This window comes from Pediculus humanus, genomic scaffold, assembly GCF_000006295.1.
Source record: "Pediculus humanus corporis 1103172108310 genomic scaffold, whole genome shotgun sequence".
In the NCBI taxonomy this organism is placed as follows: domain Eukaryota; kingdom Metazoa; phylum Arthropoda; class Insecta; order Psocodea; family Pediculidae; genus Pediculus; species Pediculus humanus.
Window position 1 is genome coordinate 158,685 of NW_002987879.1, and position 15,044 is coordinate 173,728.

Sequence of the window (15,044 nt, forward strand, 5' to 3'; positions counted from 1 at the left end):
TTTTTTTTCCCCCAAGGCCCTTAAAAAAGGAAGGTGATGGGGGACCGACGGCCATTCAGGTTTTTAATTTTTGGTTCGGTTTTGGAAAAAAAAAAAAAAAAAAATTCTCGCAGGTTTTTGTAACATATCGGGATTTTTGAATTCGATGGGGGACCCCTGCGTTTTAATTTTCCCTCGGAAATTTTCCCTAGTCAAGTAAAAGTTTTTTCCCCCCTTCATAAATTTTCATGTAACGTTCAGGTGGTGAGATTTTTTTTTTTCTCCAAAATCGCAGGAATCACGCGGTGAGGGTGAAATAATAATAATAATGATAATAATAAGTTTCTAAAAATAAAATAAGAAAAATAATTCTTATTCTGCGTTATCTACGTGTGAATGCGATGTGGTCGAAAAGATGAGAAGAAAGAGATTTTGGTCCATTTCGGGGAGAGGGTGAAGGGGGGGCAAAGGATGTGGACACGACGGAAATTTAAACGAACGCAAGATATTTAACGCGCGTATATCATTTCGCATGAGAATTTTTTTTTGTTTTTGTTTGAATTTCCCTCCATAATTAACAAGAAAGAAAAAAAACTCGTTGTTGTTTTAACGTTGCTCATTATGCGTTAAGTCTTATTTTAAATTTTTGAACAGTCAACAAGATTTTTATAATTACAGGAAATGATTTTCTCTCTCTCTCTCTCTCTCTCTCTCTCTCTCTCTCTCTCATACTCGATGAGAAACAACTCGTTTTGTAAAGAAAACAAAGAAACAAGGCGTTTTCTTGGGGGGGGGGTTTGCTGTGGTGTGGTGGGTATCATTTGAAAATGTATGATTTTCTTTTTTATTTTCCGTTTGTTGTTTGTAGAAAATTGTTTGGAGGTTACGTTCGAATGTGTTTAAGAATAAAAAAAAAAATCGTTAATTGTGTAAATTCGACGATGGGGTGATCGATACCTCTGGAACACACATCGCCTTTTCGAAAACAAAACCATTATTATTATTATTATCATTATTAATTACATAGGAAAAAATTACTCGTCCGTGTGTGTGTGTGTGTGTGGGAGGTGGTGGATGCATTTGAATTTTGAAATGATTCTCTCCTACACGCCTTAATTGTTTTAAATTTTATTGTTTATGTTTAAAATTTGCGGAAAAAGTTTGTTTGTTTTCTCTCTTATTGTTTTTGTTGTTGTTGTTGTTGTTTTCCAGCGCGAATCGGATTTCGATTGAATATTTTTTTTTTTTTTAAATAAAAATAATCAAATCGCGCATGCTCGTTTTAAAGCAGGAGGAGGAAGAGGAGAAGGAGGAAAGCAATAAGTTGGTTGTTGGTTGTTGGTTACCTTATCATTAATGTTTTTTTTATGTGCCCTACACCGTGCGTTTTCACCGAGAGAATAAAAATCGATTAGAGAGAGAGAGAGAGAAACAGGGTTGTAAAAACGTACGGTACGTATGGAAACGACTGGAAATCCCCCTGTAGAAAAAAAGGTCTGAAAAACAAGGGGAAGAAAATTACAGGGAGAAGAAAGGAAAAAAAAAAAAAAAAAAAAGATGCATTCTCGTCGAATGCCAAACTCCCGAAGGGTTTAATATTGTGAAGGGTCAGGATTTCATGTCTTCGCACATACGTCGTCGTCGATTTTTTTTTTTTATTAGCACCACCATCACGACTAGAAGAAAAAAGAAGAAGAAGAAGAAAATTTGATGGACGTTTTAAATTGAAAACGAATCAAGCGTGTGGAGTAAAAAGAAATTAAAATCTCTCATCAAAATGATGTTAAAAATTCTCTCTGACTCAATTAGAAGAAAAAAAACGCGGTCTGATAAGATAAGTAAACAACCATTTCCTGGAGATGTAAAACAAAAATGTGGGCAAACACACGCACACGCACACACACGCACACATGCACACATAAAATTATAATATGAAGAACAATAATCGTCTTTGATACGACGTTCAACGCTCTCAAACTTTCACGAGATACGTACTAGTAGTAGTAGTAGCAGAAGAAAAATTTTTTCTCTCTCTCTCTTTCTCTCTCTCATTTTAAACCAAAATAGATTCCAGAGGAGGAATGTGAATGTCAACATTGACATGTAAAAAAAAAAAATATCACGGATTCATTTTGAAAGAAGAAAAAGAAATAAAAAGAAAAAATCGTTCGAAACTTATTGTTGTTGTTGTTGTTGTTGTGTTTTCTAAAAAGTTTTGTTTGTTTGTTTGTTTTGTTTTTTTTTCTCCAGCAAATAAGTCGTATGTTTTCTCTTTCTATTTCTATTTTGGTGTGCGAGTCTGGCGGGTAAATGGCGTTGGAATTTTTTATTATTTGCAAAAATTTTTTGTTGCACTTTTGGTTTAAAAATTTTCGACAGGGATTTCCCCCCCCCCCTAAATGTGTGGAAGTAATAAAACGAGATTGTTTGTGAATCGTTGAAAAGGGAGAAACAGACGAGAAAAACAAGAAGAAGAAGAAGAAGAAATAAAAATGGCCACACCTAACACCCTTTTCAATGTGTGATAAAATTCATGTTTTTAAAGTCTGAAAAAAAAAAAAAAAAAATTTTTTTTTGAAGTTCTTTTGTTTACAAATCTCATTTCGAGAGTCGAGCCTTGGTTTTTTGTTTTTATTTTAAGAGGAGGAGAAGGAGAGAGAGAGGGTGAACGTTACATAAAAAAAAAAAGCTTTGAGAAAATATAAAAAAGGAGAGAGAGAGAGAGAGAGAGAGAGAGAGAGAGAAAGAGAGAAATTTTCACGGTTCGTTAGTAGCCATCATCGAAAGCAATGAAATCGTAATTTTAATATATTTATTTTCGTTTTTTTTTTTGTTTTCGAGTTTAAAAATATTAAAAATTGTAGAAAAAAAGACGTAATGGAATTTTATTTTTTATACGTATACAAAATGTATAATTTTTTTTAACGTGGCATTAGCAACAGCGACAACAACAACGGCAACGGTTATTAAATTTATGAATTTATTTTGCTGCATTCGGATTATTAAATTTGCCGCGGAATTTTTTTATTTTCCCCCTGCTTTTGTTTGCTGTTTGTTTGTTTGTTTGTTTGTTCGTTTGTTCGTTTTTTTTCTTTTCTTTTCTGTCTCGACGTTCATCGATTGATTAATGGAAGGAAAAAAGAAAGAAAGAAAGAAAAAAAAAAAAATCATTTCGCTTTGGCACACCTTTTTTTTATTTTTTTTATTTTTAACGAGATAAAAAATTAACGCGCGTTTCAAGCGTTTTATTAACTTTACCGTTATCTTACGAGCTTGATTATTATTATTATTATTATTATTTTTAAAGATGTCGGAGAAAGAAAAAATTTATTTTTTTCTTTTTTTTTTTTTTTTTATTATTGACACGAACGCGCTTCGCATGAAATTTTTTTTCCCCCGATTTCGTTCGTTGAAAACGTCAAATTCGTCCAAAAACGCTTTGATTTCGTTTAAATAAAATATTATTATCATTATTATTATTATTATTATTTTTTAGACGTGATTTATTCGGATTTTTACGTTCGTTCGGATAGAACGGAAGGGAAGAAAAAAAAAATGTGTTTTGGTTAATTTTATTTATCCGGACGTTGAATTTGCCGGAAGTAAGACGACGCGCGCGTACGACAAGAATAAAGTTTCAAAAAAAAAAAATTTTTTTTTTTTCTCTCTCGACTTCTTATTATTATTATTATTTGAAATTGTTCCCAATCAAGTAACGGTCAAAACGAGGTGGCGGGAGGGGGGGGGAAATTTAGTCGTCGTCGTCGTCGTCGCCGCGTTAATTAAGGCTTCGCCAAAAAGTAAAAAAAAAAAAAAAAAAAAAATTTATTTTTAGATCAGTAATTGCTTTTTTAGTGTTTAAAATTAGCACGAAAACGTTTACTACTGCCACTGACACTACTACCACGACTACTATGCATTCCCTTCGTTAAATTCAATGCCCTTGTAGTTTTGTTTTGTTTTGTTTTTTCGATTCGTCTTCTGCTTTTTGTCTTTTAACATCGGACCGAGTTTTGGTTCTTTGTTAGGACTTGGCAAACCTACTTTTTTTTTTTTCGTCATTTTATTTTTATTTATTTGCGTGTCACCACTTTATTTAGTTATTATTATTATTATTATTATTAAGGCCATAAATGATGATTGCCCGATGTTTTTGTGTGCCTCGTTTTAATTAATGACAGTTGCATTAGTCGTATGTCGAAACGCGCACGCACTCACGCACTCATCTGGTCGTCGTCGTCTACGTCATCAAAAGAAAAAATTAAAATCTTGTTTGTTGTTTGCTTTTAAAATGTTGCACGATATGAGGAACATGAAAAATTTTGTTGGACTTTTTAAATGTATTCGCACCACGAATTATTATTATTATTATTATTATTAATAATTTTCTTGTCGATTCATACAACGAATCCTCATCATCATCATCATCATCATTCTTTTTGTTTGTTTGTTTGTACGCATGGGGTGTTGATCGTTTGTTTGTGGGATTTTTCTTATAAATGGTAAAAAAAAAAAAAAAAACAAAACAAAGCAGAAAACCAATTTTTTTTTGATTTTACGTGGGTTTGTTTTGTTTTGTTCTTTCTATCAAACGTCTATTTGAATTCGTGAATGAATGAATGAATGAATGAATGTTTTCTCAGGGATTTATAAAAATGAATGATTTCACTGAAAAAAATCGGATTTTTTTTCCTTTAAAATCGTCTTTGTTTGTCAAGAAGAAGAAGAAGAAGTAGAAAAGAAAAAATCTCGAATTTCACCAAAAAGTTTTTCGTGAAACAACGTTAAAGTCACGTTCGAAATATTTGTTTTGTTTGTTTGTTTGTTTGTATATCACACAAATCGACATCTTTTTTTTTTTTTTTTTTTTTTTTTTTTGTTTAATTAATTAAAAAACATTAAAAAACATAATTTGTGCAATTTGTGTTTTGTTGACTGTTTGTCGTTTGTCGTCAATTCGAATTGAATGAAAGAAGGAGGAAGAAACCTTAACAAAATTAAAAAAGAAAAAATTGGAAAGAACACAAGGGGAAATCGAATGGAGGAAGACACTCTTCGACCACCACCTGCTCGTAAAAACAAGACCAAAACACATCCAGATGGTCAGATGGAATATAATGGCAGACAGGTGTGTTAATCGTGAGCGAACGTGTATCATCCGGATGTCCCAAATTGAACATTCGACGAATTATGGAGTGACTGGAGAGAAAGAAAAATAAAAACCGCAGACGAAGAAACTGGAAATGGTTTCTTAAAGAAATTTTTTTTCTCCAAAGGGTTTACACCACCGCCACCGCCGCCACCACCATCATCCAAATGCTAAAGAAATGAGACCGGAACACAAACGTACACTTTCCTTTGTTTTTTCTTGAAATAATACTATAAAGGTACGTTTGAAATTCGAGAACGTCATGTCCGGATGAATCATTGTCAAAAAAACTCACACGAAAACAAAAGAAAAAAAAAATGTTTCCTTTCCTTTTCGGCTTTTTAAGTCGTCAGTCGTCAGTTGACATAATAAGTGAAAGAAGGAAGGAAGTAATATTTTTTTTGGAAAAAATTATCACCTTTGACGAATCGGACATTTTTTTTTCTCCAGTCGTGTAAACGCTACTGTTAATTCGTGATGTAATTCCAAAAAAAAATAAAAGAAATGAAAGAAAAAGTGTGAACGATTATCGATTATGAATTATTGGAAGAATGATAGAAGAATTTGACTTAATAAGCGAGGAGAGAAAGAGAGAGGAAATACGTGATTTGTTAAATAATTTTTTTTTCTGTCTCTCTCGGTCATCACGTTTTTTTTTTTTTAATTTTATTTTTCCTTTGTTAAACTTGGAATCTTTCCACATAAGACGACGAACGTCACACAACAATGCCATCGAAATTTTGTTTAGAAAAAGAAAAAAAAAATTATTATTATTATTATTATTATTATTATTTTTCCATTTACATTAACATCACGAAACGTTTAAAAAACTATAAAATCGTAATGAGAAAAGGAAAACGGAAAAAAAAATAAAATTAAATAACGATCGATGAATCGATCGATACATCGATCCATCGATCACCTTTCATTCGCATTAAAAAATTAATTTTTCACACATAGAATCCGCTCGGGGGGAAAAAGAAAAAAATCTGCGAGTTTACAATACGAAATAATGTGAAGAGAAATTAATGATGATAATAATAATAATTATTATTATCATCGAAAATGAATAATGTTTCGCTTACGTAGAAATCTACGTTCGTTTCGACACGTTCGATTTTCCCTCGCGCGCGCGTGTGTGTTTGTGTGGTTCGATTCGATATCGATCGATATCTACGAGATTTCGTTCGTGTAAATTTGATTACGTCAAAAAAAAAAATGGAGGACGTGCGCGTGCGGATACGATTAATGTATATAGAAAGTAAAATTTTATCCGTAACGTAAAAAACTTTTCGTTTCGATTTAAAATGGTCGTGTTATTAAGAATTATATATCGTGTGCACGTTCGTTTCGTGAAAAAGGTCAATGGCGCGCGCGTGTACGTGTGCGCGTGCGCGAGTACGTTGGTAGTTAGTACCTGCCGTGAAAAAAAGATTCGTATGTATGAAAATAAGAAATAAAAGGACGAGATGGAAGGCAATGAAGTTAAAAAGAATTCCATGCCTATTATGGATGGAAGGGAAACGCACAAGGACACTCATTCGGTTTGAAGGAAGGAAAGAAGGAAGGATGATACACACACACACGCACACACACACACACACAATGAGAGATTTGATAAAAGGAAAAGCCTAAAATCCGACCGACGCAAGGCTATCATTAATTTTTTTTTTTGTGAAAAAAAAATATGGATTCGGTAGTGGTTTTCGTTTCTTTTTTTTTCGAGATTAAAAAAATAATAATGATGATGATGATCTTGATGGAAAAACGTGAGACGCCATTTTATTAATTTTTGGAAAATGTCGAAGAGTTTTCCGTATGCGAGGGGGAAAGTCTGGAAATGATTCCGTTCGTTCGATAAATCGAACACCCTCGAAACGTTTAAACGGAAAAGTTGTTGTCGTTGTCGTCGTTGTTGTTGTTGTCGTTGTTGTTGTTGTTGTTGTTGTCGTTGTTGTCGTTGTTGTTGTTATTATCATCATTATTATTATTTTGTTTTTTCGAACATGGCGGTGAGTGGGAGATGGGGATGAAAAATGACAAAAAATAATCCCGTGAGAAACACGCGGTCAAACGGAAATTGGACTAAAAGAGGAGGGGAAGGAGAAGGAAAAAAGAACCGGAAATGGGTGTTAAAAACGGTAGAAAAGTTTTCCCCTTGAAAATGAAAAATGTTTTCAACGTCTAAAAAATAAATTTTTAACGAAATAATTAATTACTCTTAAATTTTTTTAAAAAATTAAAATGTTAAAAGGAAATTGATCGAAGAGTCCTATTATAATATTTTAAATTTTCGTTGTATTTTTCCTCTGAAAAAATTATATCGTGTCAGCAGATTTAAAATCATCGTGGCTTGAATTGTATGAAAATTATCCGAAAGCGATGATGGAAAAATGCTAAAAGGGATGGGGCGGTTCTAATTGCTCTCCTAAGCTAAATTATGTTTAGGTCTAAAGTTTATTAATAATAATAATGATGATAATGACGATGATGATGATGATGATGATGATGATAACAGAATCTCGTAATTTAAATCGTCCCTTATTTTCAAATAATAAAAAAAAAGGAAAAATCCGTTACAATCCAGTCTGTCGCCGACTTTAATGTAAATTAAATTAAATTACTTTAAACGGTGGTGGGGAGGTGGAGTGGGGGAAGGGGGCGGTAAAGGTCAAAAACAAGGATTTATTAAGGGATATTTACGATCGAAATTTAATTTAAATTTTTTTTTTGTTAAAAAAAAAGAAAAATCGATTTTTTGAATCATTTGAAAAGAATAAGGTGAGAAAGAAGAGAAAACTTTGATATAAAATTAATTAAATATATTTAAGCGCGAAGTAATAATAATAATAATAGTAATGATAATGATAATAATGATAAGCAATATTATTATTAACGATAACGGTTTGACGATAAATTTTTACTTTTACCAATGATTGATTGATTTTCTTTGGTTAAAAAAAAAAAAAAAAAAAAAACCATTAAAAAGGTTGATGGCTCAATTTAGAAAACTAATCATCGAAAACGTCATCTGGAAAAAAAAAAAAATTGTCGTAGTACCAACTTGTAAAAAAAAAAAAAAAGTAAATTTTTCTATTAGGGTGTGATTATGACGTCACACGAGTTTGTTTCGTCACGTCATAATATACGTCATACGTGTATATAAATTTTTTTTTTTTTCTTTTTATTCCAGATCTCTCGAAAAACAAATTTTGGGAACTTCCGACGGAAATATTAGATTTTTTATTTATCGAAAAACTTCATTTGTATCACAATGCTCTTCGCTCTCTCCCCGACAGACTTGGAAATTTGCAATACCTCAAATTTTTGGATCTCAGTAGGAATCAACTTTGTTCAATACCTTCCGGATTGTGTCAGCTCGAATATTTGGAAGTAATTATTATTATTATTATCACTTAATAATTAAAAAATTTCTTTTAAATTAAATGATTGAGACGTAATTAATTGAAAAATTGAGAGAGAGTGTGTGAGAGAGAGAGAGAGGGGGGGATGCATGACGTATAACGAGAAAGTATTTGTGAACGATTGGGGGGGGGGGGAAAAAAGAAGCGCTGCCAACATTTTTTTTTTTTTTTTTTTTTCCAAATGTCCTATGATTATTACTTTGATGATAATTATTATTATTATGGTTTCTAGGTTCTTCTTATAACGAATAATAAATTGTCGAGCCTTCCGGGAGATATTGGAAGCATGAAAAATTTGATGGAATTAAATGCGAGTTGCAACGAGATCTCTTACCTTCCGAAATCTTTAGGACAGTTAAAATGTTTAAAAGCTCTCGATCTTAGAAAGAATCTGTTGGAAGAGTTACCCATAGGTAAGAGCTTGATAATAATAATAATAAGTGGCACGCGGATTTTTATTAAGGTATCCGATTTATTTATTTATTTATTTATTACAGAATTAACGTACCTGAAACTAACATTATTAGACATGAGTGAAAATAGAATTTCGTCACTTCCGGTCGAGCTGAGGTTGATGACGTATTTGGAACAGTTGAAATTAAACGATAATCCTCTCATATCACCTCCGGCAACGATATGCATGCGCGGTCGCGTTCATATATTCAAGTTCCTCGAAACTCAAGTGAATAAGACTGACAAGAAACGCGGAGGAGGTTTCGATGATTCAACGGGTAAAAGGAATCATCAGAGAAAATCGGATTTAAGGTATCCGAACGGTGTGGCGTCGGAAATGAGAGTCAAAAGGCACACGGTCGACAGCGGTTACAGCACGTCTGACGGAATCGATCCGAAATGGGCTCAAGATTTTAGAGTGAGTTAATTTTTTTTTTGTTTCCTGTTTGGTTTGTTTGGTTAGTGTTTGTAATTAATTGTTTTTGTTTAGTGTGGGGACGGTGTAAATAAAACAAAGTTGAAAACAGAAAGCATTCCAGTGAGCAACAACAACAACAGCAACGGGGATCGGTTGGAAAACATAAACGGAAGTCACAGCGGGTGTTCAACTCCATCGACCATCAGTCCCGGAGAATCTTTTAGCAACGACGACGAATTAATCAATCGAACGGTTCTTTTCCAAGATCAATTAGAAGCTAAAAGATTGATTCGACTCCAGTCCAACGATAGAGGATTGATTGTAAATAAATCCAAAGAAAAGTAAGGAAAAACCGAACGGACGAATTTGGACAAAGATATTATTCGTCTGCTAGTAAAAAATTTGTTTATCGTTCGCTTATATCTCGTTTCAGATCGACAACCAAAGGAAGCACAAACGGGGAAACGTTATCACCTGTTTACAATAATTCATCTCCCATTGTAGGAAACAATTTTAATTTCGACGACAAGAAAAAACTCGAACACGTTCAAACTTACAGGTTGGAAATACGAGTCGCGAACGTATGAATTTCTCAAAAGAAAATTTTTTAATTTTTTATTCGTCTTAATTTCCAGAGAGTACAAAGAGGCTCGAAGGTTGCAGAGAGCTCAAACTCAAGACGTATACAAAATTAAATATTCAAACGAAGGACAACAATGGGCGAATCAAAGTCCCACGAGTGAAAATTCAAACGACGATTTGTCAACATTGAATAATCAATTCAATCATTCGAAGAATAATAATAATAATAATAGCAGTAGTAATGGGAATGGCAACAACAAACCGATACAAAAAGTCATACCGAGTAGAAATTCAAATTACGGCGGTAATTCATTGGCGAACGGCGAAACGAGTTCCATACCGAGTTACGTCAAACCGAGTTCACCGGTCAAGGGATCGACGACTACCCTACTGACGGAAACTCTGTCGAAACCTTCTTTGTCTCCCCTTTCCGGAGGAAGGCAAACATCGAACATGATGGCGAGTCCGATTAATTCCAGCATGTCGAGATTTAGAACGAATTCGAATTCGCCGAAACCGATGAAATGGAACACGGATATTCCGGCGGATAAATTAAGTTTCACGATGAGGAGAGAATTTGAAAAAGCCAAAGAAGAAGCGGAGCTCATAGAACAATTGAGAAATGTGAGATTGGTTATATACATTTTTAAATTCGAGATTCCGTTAGGAATTAATAATGATGATGATGCTAATGATGACGTGTCATTTAATTTTTAGCACATTGAAGGTAGGTTGAAAATGTCATTGCCGGAGGAAATGGGTCCTGCTCTAATGGACGGAGTCGTGCTATGTCATTTGGCTAATCACGTCAGACCGCGATCCGTTGCCAGCATTCACGTGCCTTCTCCTGCTGTGGTGAGTTATCATCATCATTATTATTATTATTATTTGTAAAATGTATTTCGAATTCGCTTTCTTTCTCGTGCCTAAAAAAAAAGTTCAAAGGTCTCGTCCGTCCGTCCGTCCTCTTCTTTTCTGTTTCTTTTTAAAAAAAAAAAAAAAAATGTCGTCTGCTTTGCCAAATCATTTTATCTAATTTTTTTATTTTCTCTTGTTAAACAGTACAGCGAAGACAATACGCAAACGGTAAGGGGCCCAAAGTGTTGTTAGTCTGTTAGCTACCTACTACTACTACTACTACTACTACCTCTAATGTTGTCGTTTTAAAAAAAAAAATTTGAATTAATTCATGATAAACCTTTTCCTTTTTTTTTTTTTTTTGAATGCTATTATTTCGGGCATAATTTTTTTTTTTTTTTTTTTTTTGGTTAGATTTTATTATTATTATTATTATTGATGTAACCTTTTGTCGGAACGAGATTTTCGATAATCCAAAAACAAAAAAAAAAAAAAAAAAAAAAAAAAACTTATTCCCATGATACGTACCATAATGATAGTAGTTGGCCTGAGTAGTTAACAACCTCTAAATATAATTAATATTATTATTATTATTATTTTGTTTACTAACAACCGGAAAAAGAAGTTACGTCACGTCAAATTTTTTTTGCATGAAACGTTAGTTGATTGGTTGACGAACGAATTTTTTTTTTTTTTTTAAATACTTTTTTGGTTTTTTGTAATTAATATCATTATTATTATTATTATTATTATTATTATTATTATTATTATTAATCAACAAGAGTTTCCGTTTGAAATTTAATTTATTGTTTTTATTATTTATTTCAGCCTAAATTGACGATGGCACGATGTCGCAGAAACGTTGATAATTTTTTGGACGCTTGCAGGAAAATAGGAGTCGAAGAAGTGAGTAGTAATAAATTATTATTATTTTTTGTTTTTTTTGTTTTCTCAAAAAAAAAAAAAAAAGAGAGAAAAGAGAGAGGAAAACTTTAAAAAAAAAAAACGCCATTAACGTCATTAACGTCATTCTTCGAATCTATTTTCCATTTAAAAAAAGAAAAACAATACGAATCGTCATTTGTTTATCTATGTAAATGAAATTTTTTCATATATATGTATAACACCGTGTGTGGGTGGGGGACGAATCGAAAATAATTTTTTTTTTTTTTTTTACTAACCATAACCTAGAAACGGTTTATTTACTCTATGAAAACAAAAAAAAAAAAATAATAATAATAAATTCTTCCCGGGCTTTTAGTTCTTTTTTTGGGTGGTGAAGTTGGTAACAAAAACAAAATGTCTTCCTTCTTTTTTTCCTCCTCCTCCTCTTCCTCTTCCCTCCCCTCCTTCCCCACCTTTCTACCTCTCCCTTCCCACCCCACCTCCGTTCGCCCCGCCAGATTGTAAATTTCACGTTGTGGTTCCTACCTAACGGATTGCGTTTGTGTCGAAAGTCGTTTGTGCGTGCGTGCGTGTGAGTGCATACATGTGTGCGTGTGCGTGTGTGCGTGTACAGATGTCATTTTTGTAAATATATATATATATATATTTTTTTGCTGTTGAGTTTATTTAGTTTTATTTTTTTTTTTTTTTAAAAAGCTTTAAAAAGAAAGAAATGAGATTGATTGGTGACGGTAGGAGAGTAAAAAAAAATGCTTTAAAATATTATCATTATTATTATTATTTTCAATTTTTTTTATTTATTTTTCTCTGTAAAAAGCGGTTTAAGAGGTGGCAGGATGAAATGTTGATGTTGGCTGCATGTTGACTAATTATGCGAGTTACGGTGTAAAATAATAATAATAATTTTTTTCTTTTTTTTTTTTTTTTGTTTCTCACAAGCTTTTTCATTATTATTATTATTATTATTTCTATACATTAGACGTTTGTATATTTTGCTTCTGTACGAAAGAGAGAGAGGGTGAGTGAGTGAGTGAGAGAAAGGGATCATGCATATGGAAGAAAGAGAAAGAAAAGAAATTAACTCTTGGGAATTGGGTGTGTGTTACAGGAGGACTTGTGTTCTTGCGACGATGTCGTTGAAACCCTGAGGGTGGGGGAGCTCCTCCGGACGGTCGAGGCTCTTTTAATAGCGACAGGAAATGTTCTGCCACCTCCAAAACCTGCCGAAGTCCACGACAGCACCATATCGACCGTACTTTGTCTCGCCGGTTTCATAATAACCGTACTCGTGATGTTTTTCGTGCCCACGTTTTAAATATGGCTATAATAATAATGTCCATCGAAAACGATATTCAGAAAACTTGTTTGCTTTAATTTTTTTTTTTTGATGTGATGTGATGTGCCTATGGAAGAAGGAAGGAAAGAAAGAAAGAAAGAAAGAAAAGAAATGAAAAAAGAGAAAGTAGAATGGAATGGAAAGAAAGAAAGAAAGAAAGAAAGAAAAGTTTATTGCATTTGAAAATTATTATTATTACTATTATTATTATTATTTAGAAAGTTTAATAGTTTAGTTAAAAAGGAAAAGAAAAAGGAAAATGGCCGTTTGATAATGGACTGCTTAACTAGTCAGAATTTAAAATATTCTTTTGCATTTATTATTATTATTAATTTTTTTTTTTTATATCTAGTCAAGAAGAAGAAGAAGGAGAAAAAAAAAACCTCCGACATTTTTTTTTCCCATCCCTTTTCCGAAATTTGAATTTTTTTTTAAATTTCCCGCCAAAAAAAAAATTTTTTTTTTCCCCTTCCTTTCCTAATTCGCCTATCGCCGCCTTTCTTTAACGATGACGTCATTCTATAACGTTTTTTTTTGTTTTTCGGTTTAAAAAACCGGCGAACGTGAGGGAAAATTCAAAATGTCGGAAAGGGAAAATTAAAAAAAAAAAAAAAAAAAATTCGTCTGCATTTTTAATTTATTTTGATCTTGTATATATATATGCATGTATTATTATTATTATTTTTGTAGGGTTTTCGAACGAATTCAATTCGAGAGGATTTAAATTTTTCTATTTATTTTTTTTCGCGCCATTTTGAATTAAAATTTTGCTTTTGTCACTTCCTTTTCCTTTATCCCTTTCCCTCTCCCGGATTTTTATAATTTTTCTATTTTTGTTGACGTTAAAAAAAAAAAAGTAAAAAAAATTAAAAAAAAAAAAAACGAAACGGACAATAAAATAAATTTTTTTTTTTTTTAAAATATGAAAAGGTTTATTTTTATATTAAAGGTTAAAAAAGGTTTAAAAAGGTTATGTGACGTATGCGGGAGTCGTTATAGGGTTAAGAAAGTAAAGTTTATTGCAATTTTAAAAAAAAAAAAAACGGAAACGCGTCGATTTGCCGACAAAAAGAAAAAAAAATCGTTTTTTCCCTGCTTCAGTCGGGGAAAGGGGAAAAAAAATGCAGGGAAATTTTTTTTAAACGCGACGGGGAAAAAAATTGTGACGTAATAATATAAATAATTCAACCGAGATTATTTCAATTTCAAAATTTTTAACGGAAAATGAAGGGAAGTGGGAGGGGAAGGAGGAGAAGGGGGAGGGGGAGGAAGAGAAAAGACTGAATTTGAAATTTTTTTTTTTGGCGCGTAAACGCGTTCGTTTCGCGAAAAGTTTTTTGTTTCTCTCTCTCTATCTCTCTCCTTTTTTGATCCACGCTTGTTATTTTTCCACCGGTTTTTTTCTCCATTTTCCTAACCGTCACCGCCATTTTGAATTAGTAAATAAAAGAAAACATTCCTTTTATTAAACAATTTCAGACGAATTATTTACATTAAAAAAATTTTTTAATCTCCTATGATCTGATTGTCAGACATTTTTTTTTTTTTTTTAAATTTTGAAGAAAATTAATTTTTTTTATTTTTATTTTTCTATTTTGACGTTTTATTGCTTTTTTTCCATCCCTGACCGCAGCAGGACCGACAGCAGCCTAAACGAAATAATAAATAAAATCTTGTAAAATTTTTAAAAAATCACGACGGCTGCGATTCGCGGTTTTTTTTTTTTTTTTGAAAATTTTTTGTAACGGAAAAAAAGCAATAAAATATATTTAAAAAAATTTAATTGTTTGTTTGTTTGTTTGTTTGTTTTGCCTTTAACTGAAGAGAAAAAAAAAAAAAAAAAAAAAATTTCTTACCTTGTCTCACGACGGCAGCATTTTTTTTTTTTTTTTTCATTTGTTTATTTTTTGTTTATTTATAATAAATTTACAGTATTGT

At 32.2% G+C, this 15,044-nt stretch overlaps 1 protein-coding gene across 1 annotated transcript in view; it reads left to right on the forward strand.

Moving 5' to 3' along the window:
- Nucleotides 1-8,402: 8,402 nt before the first annotated feature.
- Nucleotides 8,403-15,044, forward strand: part of Phum_PHUM584220 (calponin homology domain containing protein, putative) — a gene marked incomplete at both ends in the record, with an annotated part of 7,107 nt that continues 465 nt past the window's right edge. The window contains 8 exons of the mRNA XM_002432401.1: nucleotides 8,403-8,501; nucleotides 8,786-8,966; nucleotides 9,051-9,424; nucleotides 9,497-9,765; nucleotides 9,858-9,983; nucleotides 10,060-10,630; nucleotides 10,724-10,861; nucleotides 11,693-11,770. Coding sequence (XP_002432446.1) covers nucleotides 8,403-8,501; nucleotides 8,786-8,966; nucleotides 9,051-9,424; nucleotides 9,497-9,765; nucleotides 9,858-9,983; nucleotides 10,060-10,630; nucleotides 10,724-10,861; nucleotides 11,693-11,770 — 1,836 coding nt within the window. The remainder of the gene's footprint in view (nucleotides 8,502-8,785; nucleotides 8,967-9,050; nucleotides 9,425-9,496; nucleotides 9,766-9,857; nucleotides 9,984-10,059; nucleotides 10,631-10,723; nucleotides 10,862-11,692; nucleotides 11,771-15,044) is intronic.